The following is a 23,801-nucleotide window of genomic DNA, read 5'->3' on the forward strand; positions in this document are numbered from 1 at the left end:
TTTTCTTAGGGTGCAGTCAGGTCAATCGTAGCTACTAGAAGCCAGTGTTTGTGTGTGTTTATGTGTAATAGTATGTAAAATGTAATAGTGTGTGTCTGCTCTGTGATCACATTTACATTTTCAGCATTTAGCAGACACTTTTATCCAAAGTGACTTACAGTACCATGATAGTAAGCAACTGAGGGTTAAGGGCCTTGCTCAACAGCTCAACAGCCCAACAGTGGCAACCTAGCAGTGATGGGCCCTGAACCAGCAACCTTTCAAATACTAGTTCAGTACCACTAGGCTACAACTGTCCTGTGATGGACTGGCAACCTGCCTGGGTTTGATAAGTCTGGTGTTCCCTTTCGCCCAATTAATCAGACCCACTGTGACCCCAGTTATGATAAAGCGGTGGTAAATTAGACAATGAATGAATGAATGAATTAATTAATGAGATACATCATTAAATTCTCAATATGAACATGTAAAAACTATATGATAGCAAGTAGAAATGCCAGGTTTACACGTTTTTCATTTATGTTTGTGAGTTTACTAATATGATTAACTGCATATTTTGTTTTTTTGTTTTAATTATAATGAGCCTAATACATACACAAAATAAACACACTGAGATCTGTAATGGTAGTTCTGGGCACTTTGTTGGTCCTTTGTTGGGAAGCCAGCTGTCAGCTTTACTTTATACAGGCTCAGAAATACACACATACTGACACAGATGCAGTCTTGCATGAATTGACTAAAATTCCCCAGTATAATGAAGACTCTTTCTACAGTCCATGAAAACCACAAGGTCCAATAATTAAATAACAACCACAACGTGCAATAATTGTGAAGAAATTCCTGTCCTAGAACTGCATTATACAAATGACATGTCATCCACTTGTCATAGCAAATGTCATGATCTTTGTTGTAATGGTGGATAGTTACATATGTCATGTTTTTTTTTTTATTACTGGCAATTGTTAAGCTCCCTGTTAAGTCTTAACAGAGAGCTTACAGTATGTCACATGCCATTTTTTGTTAAGCATATTGACAAATGACAGTGACAAATATGATGTATTATGACAGTTGCCATTGTGGGTTGGGGTTGGGTGTGTGGTGCATTGGGGTGGATTGGAGTGGGGTATCGTAACTGACTCTCGATATTTTCTAAGTGGCGTAGGCCTAAAAAGACCTGCACTAAGAAGTTAAGAAATACAGGAATAAAGCAGCATGATTCCAGAATTGTCCAGAGCATCTTGTGATGCTGGCTTTCTCTGCCTTCAACTGCCATCTTGATTTTCTTTGGTTTTTAAATAGTTGTTGCAATGCTTTGAGATTTGTCATGACAACTTTGTGTTATTTTGAGCAGTTTGTTCCATTCTATATAACAAAATGTCAGCAACTTGATCCACCAATGTACCGTGACACAACTGAAGACCTATGCTTTTTCCCTCTGGTACAAGCTGGTTTATTAAAATATTTTAATGAAATATTTATCCCAAATATTGAAGAGAGTTCGCTAAATGGCATAGCAAGCACAAGACAGCAAATACTTTCCAATTTTCCACAAATTTTCAATCAAATGTTTTGGGACACATTTATTAATGTTTTCTTTCATGACATAATGGTTGCCATAGCACTGGTTACAGTAAAGCAGCTCTATATTAGCACTTTTCCACCAAAAGAACTCTGGTTCTTGAACCGGTTCTGTTCAGGTTTCTTCGAAGCTTGGTGTTTTGTAGAGAACCGACCCGCATTTCCACCAGTTTTTGGGAACCAAGCATGCGTCATCAACGGTGGGCGTAACACAGCAAAAGTAAAGAGTTGTAACATGATGGCAAAGCATGTAGATTAACTGAGAGCATTTGTGCTGTTGTTACAGATGTTCGTTTTTATGCAGAAAGCATCGCTCACCTATTGGTACGTAGACATGTTTGTCGCAGATGTTGTTTTCTTTAGTTCATTGATGTGAGAAGCGTTTTGCACTTCGCTCTCACTGCAACCCTCGGCACAAATAGCCGATACGACATCACTAAAGTTCCACGACATGAACATCCATTTGTGTGAAATAACCATCAAATCCATTCTAAAAGCTCCACATGTATCTGTGTTTAGCTGGATTAATTCACCTGTGGTGGTTATACAGCTCGGGGTTCTGAATCCGCTTCTCAGGAGAGTCGAAAAAGCTTTGCGTAAAAAAGGCGTAACGTGGCTTAATGTACTATATAGACATAGTAACTCTAAATTTCACTCCGTTGTTACTGGTTATAAGTGCTCTGTACTGCCCAAATTCATCACTCGTTGTTTTAGTACAATAAGCCACGTTACGCTTTATTTTTCGTACTGTCACTTTTACCACGTCATATCATACAGTTCATCTCTTTGAAAATATCAGCAAATATCAACGCCAAACAGGCTCAAAATTTAATCAGGTGAACTTTAAAAGTTGAAAGTTATCGCCAAAGCGGTTCAACAGCTTCTCATACGAAAGCACCCAAACCTGTACACTGTGACACACCCACAGATGACGCCCAAAGTCAGGGTTCGCGCTGAAAAAAACAAGTATTCTGTGGTGCCAGATTAGAATGCTAGTTCGCTGTCTTGAACCTCTTTTTTCGGTGAAAACACGTGGAACCGGTTCAAAATCAAGTTCGCGAACCGGAACAGAGCCGGATCCGTGTCGGTGGAAAAGGGGTATATGATGATGCTCTTACCTGGGATTATTTGGGATTATACACACAACCCTCTCTTCTCCAAACATAATGAGATAAACTATTGCAAAAGTTTGAAAGTTTGTTTAATCTGAAACATGTTTAAATATGATTAAATGCTCATGAGCACATTTTAGAGTTTTCCATTTGAGTAGAAAAAGAGATAATTGCTTATAAATGTTTTCCATGTAATTGTTGTTGTACTGCTGCTTTTAAGTCATCCTAAGTGACTTCTGGCTTCCCTCATACCTAATTATTACTTGTGAAGCATGGTGTAATTGCATGGCACACTTGCCATGGACAATTTGTCTTTTCCTGACATTTCCATTTTGTCTTATTAAACCAGTTGTAAAAATAAGGATGTTTAATGTGCTTAGTAGCTTTTCTTTCAAGTGTTGTTTAACTTTTTTTTTTCCATTAGTGTCATGCAGTAAAATAATAATAAGCAGAGTCTTACCTGCAGCAATAGGTGACTTCCTTTCATCCAGTAACTGAATTGCGGTGCTAGCCAGTATCACACTCTTGTTCTCAGAACCTGGATACACACACACACACACACACACACACACAAACTGTCAGTTTCCCTAGTCTGTGCTTTTTTAAATCACGCACAATATGTACTTACAGTGCCCACATTAATGTAATCTCATTATAAAGATGACATTGCCATAGCTGCACTATAAACATTTGTGTCTTTTTAAATTGTTTTATTTGGAGTTCAGCCTTTTACATTTACGGGATTTTTCCCTCAGACATATTACCAAATATCCAGAGATTTCCGGAAGCAAAAAAGTTCTGAATATGCACTTTTAATAAAAACAGAAAGCACAAGATCTAGCATATTACAAAGTCTTAAATTCCCAATTCATACACACAAATGAACAAACAAGAGGAATATATATACACACCAATTAGCCATAACATTAAAACCACCTCCTTCTTTCTACACACATTGCCCAGTTTATCGGCACTTTGTAGTTCTACTTTACAGTTACTGACTGTAGTCCATCTGTTACTCTGCATGCTGTGTTAGTTCTTAAATGGTCAGGACTATCCCAGGACCACTACAGAGTAGGTACTATTTGGGTGGTGGATCATTCTCAGCACTGCAGTGACACTGACATGGTGGTAGTGTGTTAGTGTGTGTTATGCTGGTATGAGTGGAAAAGACACAGCAGCGCTGCTGGAACACCTCACTGTTTTTGAACACCTCACTGTCACTGTTGGACTGAGAATAGTCCACCAACCAAAAACATCCAGTCAACAGCGCCCCGTGGGCAGTGTTTTGTGACCACTGATGAAGGTCTAGAAGATGACCAACTCAAACAGCAGCAGTAGATGCGCGATCGTCTCAGACTTTACATCTACAAGGTGAACCAACTAGGAGTGTCTAATAGAGTGGACAGTGAGTGGACACAGTATTTAAAAACTCCAGCAGCACTGCTGTGTCTGATCCACTCATACCAGCACAACACACACTAACACACCACCACCATGTAATTGTCACTACAGTGCTGAGAATGATCCACCACCTAAATAATACCTGCTCTGTGGTGGTCCTGTGAGGGTCCTGACCATTGAAGAACAGGGTGAAAGCAGGCTAAAAAGGTATTTAGAGAAAGTCTGTAGAACTTCAAAGTGCTTCTGTATATACAGTATATACTGTATATATATATATATATATATATAATTTTGCTATCTTTTTGATGTTGCTTTTCAACATGTGTCACCTTATCTTTACTATTAAACACTACTATTGGGAATTTGCCCAAGCACATCCATTTTCTATTAAGCTTAGTCTGAAAAAAAATCTGTAAAAAAGTCAACATGGAACACTTTCAAGGATGAAAGTGGATTACGTTAAACAACAGACATTTTTCACATTTACAGACGTCTGGTTCTGATTAAGAGACATTTGGTTGCAATATGTTGCAGAGCTTAGCAAACAAATATTATCTAGTATAATACAATGTCTTCAATGTCTTCATTAACATCTGCACATGCACATGGTGGCTTGTTAGATAAGCTCATACATTTATCTTCAATTTGTGTTTAAACCAGCACAGTTGTGGATAAAGTAATTCTCATCACCTGAATTAAATGGAAGGGAGTAGACAAAGGTTCCAGGTACTTGCTCTGCTGCTCTCTTGTACCACAAAGGAAAATGATCAGCATTAAATACTCCTTCTTTATCCTCTGCCGTCAGGAAGTCTCTTAGGACATAAAAGACAACAAATACACAGGTGACCTTAAAGAAAACAACAATTTACGAATATATCAAGAGTCTATGTACAAACTAGCCCATTATGGCACAATATGTAAATATGGAGCAAATAAGAAGCACTATGTGAATTGTACAATCTTTGTTTGTCACAAGATCTTGCATGTGATAGCACCACCCAGCACTGCAGCTGCACCATATTTACGCCATAGCCTATGAACCTGTTTTGCGTCTCTGAAGTTTGCTGACAAATGATGATATGCTTTCTGAGTTAAAACAGTATATGCGTGCTTGATCCACCCATGTTTTTGATAAGTATCTGTCAATGACACGGTACGCTATAGCGCCATCATCAGGCCAATCAGGCTGAGCTTGACCAACTGAGTAGCAAAAGGGGCTACCTGTTGACCAAATCTCAAATCCTTACGGTTTGAAAGTCTGTGAGTTTTGTTTTATTGGAGAAATAGAATAATAAGAAAAGAGAAGAAGAGGAAGAAGAAGAAGATGTCCTAAAAAGTCTTTGGTGCTTGGACTTCTTATAATACAGTGTTCAGCAAATACCATAGTAATGCTCATAGTGTAATTAAATACAGTACAATGATACAAAAAAAAAAACAAAAAAAAAATTCTTCTGATTGACACTTTGTTTTTGCATATTTGACACTCAATAATTAGAACAAATCCTATTTGTTTTTATTTATTTAAATAAAAATGAAATTGGTTTTCTCCTTGGTTACCTCAACTGGTCTGTCAGATTATATTTTATCATGTCTGGTAAAGATTAAATATAATACTATGCGTGTGTTCGAAACCTAGTGAGCTGCCTACATAGGCAGCCGCCTAAGTAGAGAGGATTCTAATAAGTCATTGACTTATAAGGCACGTTATCAGTTTTTGCTAACTAAGCTAACACAGTTAGCCTCATGCCATTCAAACCAATGGGATGGGGTGGCACAATGCGCTAGCATGTCAACTAACATCTCCCTTCCTGTACCGAAAATTGTTAAATTCGCTGACAAGCCCGAACTTGCAAATAAACGACACTTAAACGGCACGTTTCAACAAATTAAAAATCAATGATAATTTATTTATGTTTGAAAATAATTCCGTTCGTTTCTCCGCACCATCCGCCATGTTTTTTATTTTTCTGTGAGAAAAGTTGTGCCGCACTGAATGCTGGGATTGCCTTCACTGGTAAGGCAGCATCGGATGCTCACTCGTTCTTGAGTCAAAATTCAGTTGAAATTTAAGATACCTAACTAGTGAGCATATTAAGGCAACTAGGTTTTCGAACAGCCTGCTTGCTGTGGGGCACTGCAACTTGAATATTCTATAAACTTTTCATTCTAAGTTTATCCCAGTCCCAACTTTTTTGGAGCGTGTTGCAGAAATCAAATTCTAAATGTGGTTTACAAATCACAGTGATCAGTGAAAACATTGGAAGTCTTTTCTTTCTTCTGTCAGTTAAATAAAGACTTAAGGAGAATTAACAACTCAGATTTTTTTATTCCATTTTACAAAATGTTCCTATTTTTTTTTTCTTCAGAAATCTGGTTTGTAAAAGTCAACACAAAAACTTAATTTAGTAAGACAGACAGTTACCATATGCTGCTCTGAAGATCAGATAAAATCTGAGTTTATGGCAAGCCCAGCTGTCTGTATATAGTGCATTTTCATATATATATTGATAAGTGGGATATGCTTTCTTAAACTTACTGATTACTTAGTTGGTAAGGCATAACAAACAAGTTGATTCGGGACAATCCAGCCCGGGTACCAAGGTAGGCAATCTCCACACCTTTATCAGAATTCCTGTGACAAGAAACAGACAGTTTGCAAACTTCTTTAATTCATTTTTACTATGGAAGTGGAATATACTTTGTTGGTCAAAGAATATGGCAGGAGGAATGCATTTTAAAAATAACCCCAACAAACACAACCCCCAAAAACAATTGGGACAGTATGAAAAAAAGAAAAATATGTTTTTTACATTTTGACTTCTATTTTATTGCAGACAGTATGAACCAAATACATTTTATGTTTTGTCTGCTCAACTTCATTTCAGTAATTAATATACATCCATCCCTGCAACACATTCCAAAAAATGAAGTGTTTCAGGTTGTATTTTGTCCAATTCTTCCTGCAAACACGTCTTAAGGTGTGTAATAATACATGGTTGTTGTTTTTTTGCTTATTAATTCCCCAAACATTCTCTCTGGCAAGCTAGTCTAGTACCTGTACTCTCTTTTCCACATCCATCCCTTTGTAATGTGTGCAGCATAAGGTTTCGCCTTAACTTGTTGAAAAATGCAAGGACGTGCAAATATAAAAATCTGCATTTTTATTGTGTTTTCCATATTTTGCATGTCCCAGCTTATATTCTGGGGATGTGCATATGTACAACATACAATTTTCCTTACTCAGTGGTACAAAAATAAGGATTATTTTATTTGCTTTATGTAAGGAATTTTACGTAAAAAAGTGCTTGGAAGCAGGATAAAAAGGTAAACATAAAATAAATTAATTAATTAATAAATTTTAAAAAAATGTAAAAAATAAAAACTGTAAAACCATTTTTTATTAAAATTATAATTTTGGAACCTATCATTATTAATGTACATGGGGCAACAAAAGACATGAACTTTAGATAGTGTATTTCCCCCTAAGTTTATCTAAGCTCTATCTGCATATAAGAATCCTACTTCTAAAGTTGAAACAGAGATTTTTGTTGTGAAATATTTGTTTCAAGGTTGGATATTTTGCAAATTGTGAGAGTATTCATTTTTATATAATATAGGTTTGTTTGTGCTTTTGTGTTTGTGTAAAATGTATTCATACTCTGATTTATTGAGAGCCAGGCTGGTCCAGTAAGCTTCTATTGGTGCAGTCACCACAGCATCAAACAAGGCTTCCTGAATCAGCTCCTTATCACCTACAAACACAATGAAACTAATTATGGACAAAATTAAATTACTATGGACACAAAAAAATCAGCTTTAAATATAATTTAATCACCTTCAAAAACAAGTAAACTTTATATGATTACAATGTAATAACATATATACACAAAATGACATCTAAAAAAATCATAGATAAACAAAGCTGTATTGCACGTAAATACAATATTACATATGAACACAAATAAATCACATATAAACTTAATGAAATCATAATAAAAACAAATTAACACAATGATTGATAAATGACCTGTGGATACCTCTATAGGTAAAAGCAGGTATTGTAGGTTGATTAATTACATTCCCATTCTGTACTCTTGATTAGGCCGACAAGGTTAGTATCCAGGATGTGGTGGGCCAGGACCTAAGATCATTTATGGAGCCATATCTCTCTTATTGGACTAAGTACTGGGTCCTGCCCTTAACCTGGCTGCATGGCACTGGTTTAAGGTGAGATATGTGGAAAGTGGGATTAATCTGCATAGATCAGGGGAGCTGTTACCTGTATACAACATGGGTTATCCTTTTAAGGACCTTAAATGACACCACATATTCGGGACCCAGGTTCTTAAATTATAATGCCGGGGCAAATCCTTGGCTAACAGCTAAACACTTGTTGTTTTGGATGAAATGATACTTCTGAGGGTGTCACAGGCATTCATTTTTGCAGTAGCAAATGACTACATTGGATGATCCAACCAATGTTGGATTCTTGTTCAGGAAACGTAGGTGGAGAATACCTAAACTGGCTTTCAAATGGTAATTCAAGTGAGCAGAGCATGCTGTGGGCATACTTCACCCAGATCAGATGTTTAGCCCAGGATGAAGGTTTGGCCAAGGGCAGACACCAAATTGTACACTTAAGGTGTTCATTTACCCTCTCCATCTACCCATTAGATTGTGGGTGAAACCCAGATGACAGGCTAATGGAGGCACCCAGCAGCTGACAAAATACTTTCTGAAAGTGGCTTGTGATCTTGGGTCATCGATTTTGCAACTGAGATTTTGCAACTATGTTAATAGACTTATTGGAAGGAGAGAATGTGGGAGGTTTACAATAGCCAGACTAATATGATAATGTAAATTTGAACTGGCCAACTAACCTGGATAATGTCAAGTTCATATAGTAGGTCACATGGTAGGTCCAGATATAGATGTTTGGCTCTTAAAGAGCAAGATTGACTGAAAGCAGTTCCTTATTCCCAACATTCTAGTTTCTCTCAATCAGGGACACTCATGCTCTGGCAGTCTGAACACTGGGGCTGACATGAGGCATCTTTTAAGTTCTTCAAATGCCTTATGGGCTTTGGGCAACCACCAAAACTGACCTTCTTGTTCTTCTTGGTTAGGTTAGTCAGGGGTGCTCCAATAATAATAAAGTTCTTAATAAACTGTTGGAAAAAGTTAAAGCCCAAAAGACATTGGGCCAGCCAGACCAAGGTGGATTGGTTGCCAATCCATTACGGCTTTGGTTTCAGCTAGTTCCTTATGCTCACTGTCCATAAACACCACAAAGGCCATGAATGCTATTGTGCTAACGTGAAACTGTGACTTTTCCAGTTTTATGTGAAGGTGTTTGTTTAACGTCTTGCTAGAAATGAGGATGTGATCCAGATAAACAAAAGCATAGCTCCCCAGTGCCTTACAAAGTACCTTGTTAATGAACCAATGGCCATTGGAAGATGATGGGCACATTATAAGCACAAAGGGCATCACCCTGTACTTAAAGTGCACAGAGAAAGTGATGAATGCCATCTTCCATCCCTTATTCTAATCAAGTTGTAGGCATGGAGTCCAGTTTAATAAAGATAAAAGATCCAGTTTAATAAAAATCAAGGCCTGTTGCTGCAACTCTGCAACTTAAAAGGATAATTCATTAGAGACAGGAGGTTATGGTCCTTAACGGTAATTTGGTTAAGACCACATAAATCAACACATCCTGCACCATGGATCCACCAAGTTCCACCAAGAAAAACAAACCAAAAAAAAAAATCCCAGACAAGCACAATGAAACCTCATATGAACACAATGGACTCACATTAAACACAAATAAATGACCTTTGAAAGCAATTAAGACCACAAATATGACATCAAAAATTATCATAATTAACATTACATATCAACACAATAAAATCAAGTATTAACACAATGTAATTATTTATAAAAACAATAGAACACCAAATAAATCACCTAAAACTGAAATGAAGGTAACAAGAAATTTGTACACAAAAATCTCAGCAACAGCAATACTGGATAATGGATTAGAGTAAACAAACAAACAAACAAATAAGATGTAGTAACTCTTAAGGCACTGTACAGGTTGAGATTTTTCTAAAAGTTTAAAACTGTGTAGAGACATAACTGTATATGTTTTACTAACACTTGAGGGGTGGTTCTGCTCCATCAAGGTACAGTTTAATAGCATCAATCTGGGAAAGGTATCGATGTTCAGGGTGTTCATCTATGTTACAGTACGTCCTAAATATAAACCAACACACAGACCAACACACACAGAGATAGACAAAGTTTACATTTTAATCTAACTGACAAACAATCTTTTTATATAAAGAAAAAAAAGCTTAAATTATGCATTCAGATACTACACCATTCATGTGCTAGTGCTACATCAGGGTGCTCCAAGTCATGTAGTCCTGTAATACAACAAATCACATAAACTATGTGTTATTTTCAACATTTTGCTGTAGTTAATTCTTCTGTTTTAATAGCATTTTTGTCATTGCTGTGACACAATTGACTAATGATGATTCGTCTTTAAACACTATTAAAGTACAGGATTTGTCTTTACAGTGAAAATTCACTAGAAACCAACCACTGAAAAAGCTGTGCCTTCTGCTTTTACTTGATCTAATTTTTAGAAATCTTATAATAATTTATTTTAAACTCATTACATTTTAATTATACGTTTGTATTAGCTTTCACCTTTTGTACCATATACATTGTACAATATACATTGATCCTGAATGAAAGACCCAGTAGCTTGATTCAACAACTATAATAGAACACACTATGAAGATTGAAAAGTACAGAAAACAAAAACTGAAAGTACCTGCACTATACTTATTTGTAGGATACTGCAAAAACCTGGACTACAAGAAGCTATAAATATGGAGATGGAGACTGAATATTGAATGAGCAATGGTAGCTCAGTGATTTAGGTTATTACATTTACATTTTCATTTACATTTTCATCATTTAGCAGACGCTTTTATTCAAAGCGACTTACACAATGAGCAACTGAGGGTTAAGGGCCTTGCTCAGGGACCCAACAGTGGCAACTTGGTGGTGGCGGGGCTTGAACCGGCAATCTTCTGTTTACTAGTCCAGTACCTTAACCACTGAGCTATCACTGGCCAGCTTACAGTGTATCACAAAAGTGAGTACACCCCTCACATTTCTGCAAATATTTCATTATATCTTTTCATGGGACAACACTATAGACATGAAACTTGGATATAACTTAGAATAGTCAGTGTTAAGCTTGTATAGCAGTGTAGATTTACTGTCTTCTGAAAATAACTCAACACACAGCCATTAATGTCTAAATAGCTGGCAACATAAGTGAGTACACCCCACAGTGAACATGTCCAAATTGTGCCCAAATGTGTCGTTGTCCCTCCCTGGTGTCATGTGTCAAGGTCCCAGGTGTAAATGGGGAGCAGGGCTGTTAAATTTGGTGTTTTGGGTACAATTCTCTCATACTGGCCACTGGATATTCAACATGGCACCTCATGGCAAAGAACTCTCTGAGGATGTGAGAAATAGAATTGTTGCTCTCCACAAAGATGGCCTGGGCTATAAGAAGATTGCTAACACCCTGAAACTGAGCTACAGCATGGTGGCCAAGGTCATACAGCGGTTTTCCAGGACAGGTTCCACTCGGAACAGGCTTCGCCAGGGTCGACCAAAGAAGTTGAGTCCACGTGTTCGGCGTCATATCCAGAGGTTGGCTTTAAAAAATAGACACATGAGTGCTGCCAGCATTGCTGCAGAGGTTGAAAACGTGGGAGGTCAGCCTGTCAGTGCTCAGACCATACGCCGCACACTGCATCAACTCGGTCTGCATGGTCGTCATCCCAGAAGGAAGCTGACGCACAAGAAAGCCCGCAAACAGTTTGCTGAAAACAAGCAGTCCAAGAACATGGATTACTGGAATGCCCTGTGGTCTGACGAGACCAAGATAAACTTGTTTGGCTCAGATGGTGTCCACCATGTGTGGCGGCGCCCTGGTGAGAAGTACCAAGACAACTGTATCTTGCCTACAGTCAAGCATGGTGGTGGTAGCATCATGGTCTTGGGCTGCATGAGTGTTGCTGGCACTGGGGAGCTGCGGTTCATTGAGGGAAACATGAATTCCAACATGTACTGTGACACTCTGAAACAGAGCATGATCCCCTCCCTTCGAAAACTGGCAGTGGCAGTTTTCCAACAGGATAACGACCCCAAACACAACCTCCAAGATGACAACTGCCTTGCCGAGGAAGCTGAAGGTAAAGGTGATGGACTAAACCCAATTGAGCACCTGTGGCGCATCCTCAAGTGGAAGGTGGAGGAGTTCAAGGTGTCTAACATCCACCAGCTCCGTGATGTCATCATGGAGGAGTGGAAGAGGATTCCAGTAGCAACCTGTGCAGCTCTGGTGAATTCCATGCCCAGGAGGGTTAAGGCAGTGCTGGATAATAATGGTGGTCACACAAAATATTGACACTTTGGGCACAATTTCGACATGTTCACTGTGGGGTGTACTCACTTATGTTGCCAGCCATTTAGACATTAATGGCTGTGTGTTGAGTTATTTTCAGAAGACAGTAAATCTACACTGCTATACAAGTTGTACACTGACTACTCTAAGTTATATCCAAGTTTTATTTCTATAGTGTTGTCCCATGAAAAGATATAATAAAATATTTGCAGAAATGTGAGGGGTGTACTCACTTTTGTGATACACTGTATACATGTTATATAGTGGTTACACAGAGTTGAAAAGCCTAACGGCTCTGGGGACAAAAGATCTTCTGTCTATCATCTGTTCGTTGAGCAGCTCTCCGACAGCAGCCTTCCTGCTCTCTGCTTCATGGTCATTGTAACGGTACACTGGTGCACCTGATCGGGGAGAAATTCACCAGTAGGGGGCTGGACCCAATTGCAGTGAAAGTGAAAGGAAAGTGCTTGTGAAAAACAAAAGAAAAAACTAAAAAGCGGATGAGAGGGTGACTCCACGAACCTCTCACCGTTGTAGACAAAAAAAACACACTAAGTGTAATCAGGAGAGAGAGCGCTAGGGGGAACCATGACCATGGCCAGACACCCAGCTACTCAATCCACCAGACGCATGAGGATCTTTTAAATAGAACGCAGTCAGGTGCTGACAATTAGTGCAGATTGGTACAGCACAGGGAAGGGGTTGTGTTTGTGTGTCTCTGTGTGTGTTAGCCATAGTTAACACAGTAGAGCCTCATCACTCCAACTGATGACTGATGTCCTGTGCATAGGAACTGTTTGCCAGCTTTATGTCCTGGATTTCACACTCCTATGTCACTTGTCAGAAGGTAGTATGTGAATATATTGGGGATGAGTATTGTCTTTGATTATGAGTGGCCTCATGATGACTTTTGCAACAGTTAAGGGCCCTCCCATAAACCAACCTGGAAGATGATCTGCTACAGATGCTTAAACCAGGCCTGCAGTCCGCTGTGTTGCCTGATGCCAAAGGCTGGGAGAGGGGTCGGCACAAACGGTGCATGAGAAAGCAGACGCATGGGATGTAAGCCAGGGTTCGTGCAAGACTAAGACCAACCCTAGCCGACTGGCTCTACCATTATTATTCCTTGCTAATATGTGCTCTTTGGAGAATAAACTGGACTACATCAATCACCAACAAACTAGTGTGAGTTCAGAGACTGCTTTGTTTTATTTTTCAACCAAAACGTGGCTTAGCGACACTATTCCAGTAAGTGCCATTTAGCCAGATGGGCTTACCTCATATTAAACTGACAGGAATGCAGCTCAGTCCAGTAAAACACAAGGAGGAGGAGAGTGTGTTTACATTACCACAGAATGGTGCAATAACTCTGTGCTTGTTGCTGAGTATTGTTCTCCGCTGGTGGAGTTGTCAGAATTGTCAGATGCAGGAATTCACCAAAATGCTCATTGGCGTAGGGTATCTCCACCCAGCGCAAACACGAAGGAGGCACTGTGTGAACTGTATGGGGTTGTTAGCAAACTGCATTCACCCAAATGTTTATTGTCGCAGGCGATTTAAATAAAAAATCCAAATCTCAGTGCTCCCTAAATCCCAACAATACATGGACTTTGCGAGTGCTGGATCTTGTTTATACAAACATCTTTAATGCTTACCGGCAGCGCCCTGCCTTCACCTCATATTCTCAGACCACATGTCAGTAATACTTATTCCAGCATACAGATCTCTCATCAGATGCTCCAAACTAGTTCTGAAGCAACTAAAATCTTGGCCAGCAGGAGCCATCTCTCTTTGAGCAGACTATACGTGGCAGGTTTAGGAAGGCTACGACTGATGGTGACACTGTCAACTTGGAAGAGTATACGGCATCAATGACTGGCTACAAGAGCAGGTGCATTGATGATTTTACTGTCTCCAAGACCATCATCTCATGCTCCAACCAGAATTCGTGGATGATTGCTGAGGTGCACACACAGCTGAGGACCCATGACTCAGCCTTGATGCCCACTCTCAGAATACCAGAGATATGCGGTTTATGTGGCAGGGCATCCAGATCATCACCAACCACAAGACAACATCATCGTCACATTGACAGTCATGCATACCTTACAGATATGTTGAAAGACTTCTACACACGGTTCGAAAGGCAAAACAACATGGCAGTGAGAAAGACCACCCCTTTGCCCAACCACCAAGCACTGTGTCTGACCTGAGCTGATGTGAGGAGAAGTCTGTGCAGAGTAAACCCACGGAAGTCTGCTGGGCCAGACATCAATCCTGGTTGCTCAAAGAAAGTGCAGCCAAGATTGAGAATGTTCTCACAGACATCTTTAACATCTCTTTGAGCAGCACAATTGTTCCAGCATGCTTCAAAGCCAACACCATTGCCCCATGCCAAAAAAATCCATTGTATCCTGTCTCCTGTGGATGACTCTTCACACCTGTTACAAACTCTACATTATATTACCATCTGGTAGAAGGTAGTGCAGCATTTGCTCCCACACTGCTAGAATAGAATAGAATAGAATAGAATGCCTTTATTGTCATTGCACAGTGCACAACGAAATTTTTGAGCATCTCCTTGACGGTACATGTATGTACACACAGACATATATATACACATGTATTTACAAAATAAACATATACACATCTAGATACAGAAATAAACGTGTGGTTTTAAGAACTTTCCAGAAAAGAAAAGAAACCGTTGCCCAGTTGCTAGACTGGGCAACGGCTTGTACTCCACAAGCCATCAGACTCCTCAACTCAAGTCTGACCCCTCTACACACACACACACACAAACACATACATATCTCTCTAATCTCTCTCTCACTAAACTATGATACTAAATCAGACTCAATGACTTCATCTATACCCTGCATTTTTGCACAAAATAATGTCTGCTGCAATTACACTTTACAGATAATCTGTACAGAGTACTGGTTAAGCACTACACCTTTCTTTAGCGCCATCCTGGAAATATTTTCAGCCTGGTAATATCTTATAGTAGACCGTGCAATCCTGCTATATGAGTGTGTACAGTAAAGGGCTCTGCACACTGCCCAAGGGGATCCTTAATCTTACAGTTCTTGTGCTAGATTTTGACTGACTGTGGTCTCTCTGTTAAAAAGGTTCAGCACCCAGTTACAAAAGGATAATATTATTCCAAGAGTGAGCAGATTTTTCAGAAAGTTCTTTTTCTATTTAGAGTGTGTGGGATGACTATGTTGAAAGCTGAGCTGTAGTCAGTATACAGCATTATAATATAGGTGTCCTTGCCCTGTATGTACAGTGTGTGAGGGCGGTGTGAAAGGCAGTGATGCAACTTTCAAAGGGTTCAATGTGTCCAGAATGATCTCACAGATGAAGTTATGACTATCCTCATCACAAAAGGAGTGAGTGCAATGTGATGGAATCATTTAGGCAGATCATCATGTTTTTTTGGAAAGGCACAGTGGTGGTGGACTTGAAGCAGATGGGTATGAAATCAGATTGAATATGTATGCTAACATATTAGCTATGTGGGTCTGCCAAATGCGGCTGGAGTGTGTGGTGGTGTTGAATTTCTGCAGCTTCAAACTATACTGTCTCTTGGCTTCTTTGATGGATCTAGGCAGGTCATAACTGGCACTTTTGTAGTCACCAGCACTTACAGATATAAGTTTAGTGGAGTGAGTGTGTAGCAATTCTGTATCGACTTCCCAGAGGTCGATGTGTGGTCCCCACAGAGCCAGGACTTTGTGAGAACAAGAGCACCGCATTCTTTGATTTTACACTAGGCTACAATCCTGGTTCTCAGCTCATCCAGCTTGTTTTTGACGGAGCAAACATTAGCATAGTCCTAGCTTTTAGCCTAGCATGTAGCCCACCTCTGATTTTCCACGCTTGCCTTGGTAGTGTTTATATAACACATACAAGCATTTTAAGGGTTGTTATTGAGTTGCTATTGATTTAATTTTGTTGTAACCAAACTTTAGGTCATACAGACTAGCAGTAGGTTTTAAAATCAGCCCTATTAAATACAGTTAAATAATTGTGACATGTGACACTAAAATATTTTGCTACTTTTTAAAATGCATTTTGCTCCTAATTCTTAAACTTAATCTTAATCTAATTTTCTTCTAATAAATTACCCAATTTTGCCTCCTCTCTACTGCTGCTGACCTCCACTGAGAAGAGCTGTGACTAACGCATGTCCCCTCAGACTCATGTGCAGTAGTCAACTGCTTCTTTTCACCTACACAAGGCAAGTTCACATGGCACTCTGAATCGTGTACAAAAAGTCACACACTGATCCCCATTATCCACCGTCTCTGTGCAATCACCATCAGTCAGTCAGCAGAGGTCATAACTGCAATAGTTATTAGGAATCTTCTTGCACAATCCAATACAAAGGACGAGGCAATCCTTGTCTGTGTAGGTACTTGGTCTGTTGTGTGCTGGCATGTTTTACTATATACTACATAATGTGTGTTATTTGTTGATTTGCTGTATTATTCAGTAGTGTGTTTACTGCTAGTGCTTGCAGAGCTTTTGTCACTGGTGGTGGAAGCTTTCTCACCTGAATCTTCTTTAGTGGATTAAATCAAATATTTGTTCATTCTCAAAAAAACAAAAAAAAAACACACACACCATAGGCTATAGGTAGGTAAAAATACATTTCTGTTACACCACAAGAGATCCCCTGTATGCAGATAGCCTATTGATTTTGCAGTCCCATCACATATGAGCATTTTTACTCTTTTAAATAAAATGCATTGGGACCCCCACTAGTAGGCCAAAACTGCAACTTTTGTGGGGTGTTCCCGGATGACAGGGTCATGGGCGGCCAAGGCTCATTGATGCACGTGGGGAGTGAAGGCTAGCTGACGATCCAGACGAGCTACTATAGCTCAAATTGCTGAAGAAGTTAATGATGGTTCTGAATACACAGTTCATCGCAGTTTGTTGCCTATGGGGCTGCATAGCTGCAGACCAGTCAGAGTGCCCATGCTGACCCTGTCCACCGCTGAAAATGCCAACAATGGGCACGTGACCATGAAGCAATGAAAGAAGGTGGCCTGGTCTGATGAATCACATTTTCTTACATCACGGGGATGGGCGAGTGCATGTGCATCGCTTACCTGGGGAACACATGGCACCAGGATGCATTATGGGAAGAAGACAAGCCAACGGCAGCAGTGTGATGCTTTGGGCAATGTTATGCTGGGAAACCTTGGATCCTGCCATTCATGTGGATTTTACTTTGACACATACCACTTACCTAAGCATTGTTGCAGACCATGTACACCCTTTCATGGAACCGGTGTTCCCTGATGGCTGTGGCCTCTTTCAGCAGGATAATGCGCCCTGCCACAAAGCAAAAATGCTTCAGGAATGGTTTGAGGAGCAGAACAAGAAGTTTGAGGTGTTGACTTGGCCTCCAAATTCCCCAGATCTCAATCCAATCAAGCATCTGTGGGATGTGCTGGACAAACAAACCAGATCCATGGAGGCCCCACCTCACAACTTACAGGAGTTAAAGGGTCTGCTGCTAACATCTTGGTGCCAGATACCACAGCACACCTTCAGGGGTCTAGTGGAGTCCATACCTCGATGGGTCAGGGCTGTTTTGGCAGCAAAAGGGGGACCAACACAATATTAGGAAGGTGGTCATAATGTTATTCCTGATCGTAGTATATGTATGTATGTGTGTGAGTGCATGCATCTGCATGTGTAGATGTGTACATGTATGCACATGTGAATGTATGTATGTGTACATATATGTTTGGATATATACATGCAGTCATAACTCACTAAAAATGCACAACAATAATTTGTATTTTATGCACATCTTGATTATACTAAAGTATTCACTTAATAGGTTTGTATTGCACACCTTTTTATTTTTCTCTCTAGTTACATTTCTAAATTTTTTAAATTATTTCTATTTTTCTCTCTAGTTACATTTCTAAATTTTTTTATTATTTCTATTTTTCTCTCGTTACATTTCTACATTTTTAAATTATTTCTATTTTTCTCTCTAGTTACATTTCTAAATTTTTTTAATTATTTCTATTTTTCTCTCTAGTTACATTTCTAAATTTTTTAAATTATTTCTATTTTTCTCTCTAGTTACATTTCTACATTTTTAAAATTGTTTCTATTTTTCTCTCTAGTTACATTTCTACATTTTTTAAATTATTTATATTTTTCTCTCTAGTTACATTTCTACATTTTTTAAATTATTTCTATTTTTCTCTCTAGTTACATTTCTACATTTTTTAAATTATTTCTATTTTTCTCTCTAGTTACATTTCTACATTTTTAAAATTGTTTCTATTTTTCTCTCTAGTTACATTTCTACATTTATAAAATTATTTCTATTTTGTACAATTTGTTTTCTTTAGTGCTAATGTGACAGGGCAGTTATCAAAGGCATTTTACTGCTAGTTGTACCATGTATGACCAGAATGTAACAAATAAACTTTGATTTGACCATGGCCAGTATGTTAGCTACTCAGTCCACCAACACACTAACACATGGAAAAAAAGCCTAATGATCCTGTCTTAACCCTATTAAAAAAAGTTTTAAACAGATCATTAATCCAAATTCTTGCTGTCACCAAGAATGAGTGAAAAGAACACTAGAGGCTTGTTAGAGGCTGTGAGATTTTGTGCTAATAGATCTTTTGAACAAGTTACAGGGACTGTCAGAATATTATATATATATATATATATATATATATATATATATATATATATATATATATATATGCATCTGAATTATTATTCTACAGTACATATTTTGTAAAACAGATAAAATCAAAACTACATGTTTTAAAAGTTCAGAGAAGCAGGAATAATTTAGCTTTTTTTACACACATTTACTGTCAAACCATTAAAAAGAGACAAACAAACACAAATTAACAGGTACCAGACATTAAAATCTAAAATGTGATTTTTAAATAAATAAATGACTAAAATATCCCATAAATGTAACCACACACCATTATAATTTAGACTCTGTGGATGGAAAGAGTTAGTAAAACACAAATACACACACTTTTTCTTCCTCTTTCCCTCCCTAATAACCGACACAGATGAGTTCATGGTCAATGTTGTGTTCACCCTATAGCCCACTCTCCCTCATTCATTCATAATTCATCAGCTTTTCTGCCAGATGAAAAATGCCTGTTTCTACCAATGCTGACGGGATGGACCATCACAGGAAATGCCAAGTCATGCTCACACAATCCTAAATAGTAGCAGTCTGTAGGAATGTACACATAGCCTGTGTGAATGAATATTAACACACATGTTCCCGCTTAAATAGCAGGGGGAAAACATTGGTACCTGGTAATGCATTTAAGTATATATGGACAAGGAGCACATTTTAAATCATATTTTAGAAAGTTACCTTCTTCTACAGTGACGCTCCCTCTGAAAAAATATTTACCATGTCCTCTTGACAAGGCCACACCTAAGCTGAAAAATAATCATATATTACTTTAGACATGATACATACACACACACACACTGTGTCTATGAAGCCATGCTGTTGTAGCGCTTACAGAATGAGGCCTGACATTGTCTTGCTGAAATAATCATAGACTTCCCAGAAAAAAGACATCACCTTGATGGTTTTTTGTTTTTTTTATTCAAGTCGTGGTGGGTCCTGCACCACCCAGGATACAGAATACAACACAAGGCAAAACAGACTCACACATTCACTTACACCAGTGGGCAATTCAGTGCAGCCAATTTACCTTTTGTGTTTTTTTAAAGTTAGGAGCAAACTCAAGTACCTTAAGGAAGCCCATGCGGACACGCACACACACATTTCAGGCCATATCAGCCTACACTAACTCACTTTCTTAACCGCTTATCCAATTAGGGTCACAGAGGGGTGCTATAGCCTATCCCAGCTTTTCAATGGGCGCAAGGCACACAGTAACATCCTGGACGGGACGCCAGTCCATTGCAGAGCAGACACACATACACACACACACACACACACACACACCCATTTACCTATAGGGCAATTTAGTGGCCCCAATTAACCTGACTGCATGTTTATGGACTGTGGGAGGAAACCAGAGCTCCCGGAGGAAACCCACGCTCAGCCTACACTGTTTTGTGAATTCTTTTCTGTTTTGGGAATTTGTGACCAGAGAATTTGTGAGTTCTGTTTTGTAGGCCCATAATCAGCATTTTAATTCATCCCAAAGGTGTTCAGTGGCTTTGAGGTCGGAGCATCATGCATGCTACTGCACAATGCTACATAGTTTTTCAACACTATACCATTATGGACCTTGATTTTTGCCTAGGACTGCAGTCATACAGAAACAGGAAAGGACAACTGTTAGCAATTGTTTTAGATAAAAAGCTTAATAATAAGAATGTCCACATACTTCCGGGCATTTAGTGTCTATATTACCATTTTTGAAAATCAATATTGAGGGGCACTTTAAAGTTTTGTCTTTATAAATACTGACACATTACCTGAAAGGAGTTCCCTTGATATCTGTGTAGTAATAATCATTATGCAGAACCAGGACCCGTCTCTAAAATTACACACACACACAGAGAGAGCACATTACAGTGCCATCTGGTGGGACATCTACGCTAAACAAAATATCTAAACATAAGTCACAGTATTTAAAAATCATATTTTAATATACAGTTATATGAAAGGTACAGCAAATCCATATAAAAACAGCATGCTGATTGTTTTTTTGTGTTCTCTCACCCCTTTATCGACAGCTTTCTTAACTTCCATAGTGAAGGTTCCGGTCTTTCTGTTCACCATAGCATTGCGTAGCTGTACCCATAACCATACAAATTTAGAAATTAAATTAATAATAGCAAATCTATTAAAATAAGAGAGAATCAACTGAATTAATTAATAAAATATTACTGAGACATACACAAGGCAGTTAAGGAAAGGAAAACAGACCCGCCATTGTTGGGGACCTTGAGAGCTTTTCATTTAGTCTGCTAGGCTCGTCCAAATACAGTGTGTTAATTTTCAGGTTTTTAATTAAGTTACGTGTTTCTGGAAAATACCTACATAAACTATGTTTAAATAATTAAAAACATAAATAAATAATTCAAATATACTTTAACATGCACCTCTGTAGTAATTATAAGTACCCTACGTTCAGCTAGTGCTGATGCCAATGATACAAAAAACCTGCACATTTTGTTCACACCTGTTCTTGTGATTAAGTCGTGAAATAATGTTTTCACTCTGCCTGCTTCTCATTTTCATAGCCTGATTGTACCATCTATTTTTAACAGCAACAGCATTAGAACTGTACACATTGCTGCTTTTCTATAAAGAGATAAAATTAATATTGAGCACAATCAAGTTCAGCTTATTGGTCCGGCCCTCCACAATAGTCCCAATAGCTTCTTATGTGGCCCCTTGGAAAATTTAGTTGCCCACCTCTGTTCTAATCAGAAGGTTCAACTTCTAAAAATGCTATTAAACTGTAAATATGCAGGATAAGTTATTATAAATAAGTGATTTACTGACATAGATATAAAAATACTAACTGTGAAGTTTAACTGCATAAAATGATGTACAGATGACGGAGAGCAGGATCAATTAAAATGTCAAAGCCTTTCCTGAACCTTTAACCAACAGAGATGCTATGGCTTGATCTAAAGAGTCCTTAAGCAAGAGTGCTGAAAAATTACTTTGTGCACGTTAATACATTATTGGCATTGAAAGAGGTGCTACTGGTTATTAAATGTATTTTTTTTTCTGGATTGTTAATGTTTAATCAATGTGTTTAATAAAGGCATTAGAAGTACAACTGGCTATGTGTTATTACATAATGCATTTTTTTTATGAAGATCAAACAACAATTTCTGAAGAACTGATTCAAGTAATACCAAAGAATTTAAATTAGAATTTGAAAAACTGAACATGCATTCAAACATTGTACATTACAGAATGGCTTTATGTTAACCTCTTAGTCTACTTTTATTACAAGAAACTCTATTGAAAAAGGAGAAAAAAAGAAAACAAAACACAAACCACATCCTCCTTGTCTTCCCATTCAACTTCAGACAGATCAACACTGCTGTAATTTGGCTTTCTCCTTTTCTTGCCTTCTTCATACTGAAAACACACATACACACATTAAAACACTCCTATAATTATGAAGACTGGAAAATTTCCATTTGTAACTCTTCCCCTCTTTAATACCTGCATAATAAACCTTAACAAATTCAAAGAATGTTAAGAAACAGCCCTCACAGAGCGCAGCTATAAAAACAATTCTGTGTGAGAAAAAACATGTGGATAAGCATCTATTCATGCTCCTGCAATACCATTTCAGAAACAGTATTTTTTTTTTTACATTTTACTAGATTTTATTGCATACTGCATGCACGCACCCAATTTTACACCATAGAACTCTTGCAGGTTCAAAATAAATATGTTATTTTGATCCATTCTTTCTGCACGTCTATTTTAACATTCTCCAAGCATTCTTTATTGGTCTTGAAGGTCCTGGGTTCGATCCCCAGGTGGAGTGGTCGGGGTCCTTTCTGTGTAGAGTTTGCATGTTCTCCCTGTGTTTGTGTGGGTTTCCCCTGGGAGCTCAAGTTTCCTCCCACAGTCCAAAGACATGCAAGTGACGTGAATGGGAGATACAAAATTGTCCATGACTTGTGAACTTGTGAACTGATGAATCTTGTGTAACGAGTAACTACCTGTCCTGTCATAAATGTTACCAAAGTGTGTAAAACATGATGATAAAATCCTAATTAATAATAATAATAATAATAATAATAATAATAATAATGTCAGGACTGCATGCAAGCCAGTCCAGTACCTGTTTGTTTGTTTGTTTATTAGAATTTTAACGTCATGTTGTACACTTTTACACGTTTTACCATACCATGACTTGTTGCTGACAAGAGTATGGATGGTCCTTTTAGTTTTTGGTCCGGAGTGCACACTGATTAATCTGACCACAATACATGTTTCCACTGTGTGATGGTCCATTTTAGATGCCTTTGAGCCCAAATAACTTGATGCCACTTGTGTATATGGTTAACATAAGGCTTTTTTTTGCACAGTAAAGTTGTAAGTGGCATTTGTGAATGTAACTCTGTATTGTAGTTCTTGATAAAGAATTTGCCAAAGTAATCCCTTGCTCATGTGGTTATATCAGCTATTGATGAAAGACGGTACTTGATGCAGTGCCATCTCA

General features: G+C 38.3%; 1 protein-coding gene across 1 annotated transcript in view; it reads right to left on the minus strand.

Annotated features, from left to right (window-relative positions):
• Positions 1–23,801, minus strand: part of cacna2d3a (calcium channel, voltage-dependent, alpha 2/delta subunit 3a) — a 313,706-nt gene that overhangs the window by 80,027 nt on the left and 209,878 nt on the right. Inside the window, exons 19-28 of the mRNA XM_062999198.1 lie at positions 22,619–22,702; positions 21,323–21,394; positions 21,076–21,137; positions 19,991–20,058; positions 10,477–10,522; positions 10,252–10,349; positions 7,753–7,846; positions 6,631–6,726; positions 4,785–4,906; positions 3,151–3,228 (exon numbers count right to left, since the gene is read on the minus strand). Of these exons, the coding sequence (XP_062855268.1) occupies positions 3,151–3,228; positions 4,785–4,906; positions 6,631–6,726; positions 7,753–7,846; positions 10,252–10,349; positions 10,477–10,522; positions 19,991–20,058; positions 21,076–21,137; positions 21,323–21,394; positions 22,619–22,702 (820 nt within the window). The remainder of the gene's footprint in view (positions 1–3,150; positions 3,229–4,784; positions 4,907–6,630; positions 6,727–7,752; positions 7,847–10,251; positions 10,350–10,476; positions 10,523–19,990; positions 20,059–21,075; positions 21,138–21,322; positions 21,395–22,618; positions 22,703–23,801) is intronic.

This window comes from Trichomycterus rosablanca, chromosome 7 (assembly GCF_030014385.1).
Source record: "Trichomycterus rosablanca isolate fTriRos1 chromosome 7, fTriRos1.hap1, whole genome shotgun sequence".
Lineage (NCBI taxonomy): Eukaryota > Metazoa > Chordata > Actinopteri > Siluriformes > Trichomycteridae > Trichomycterus > Trichomycterus rosablanca.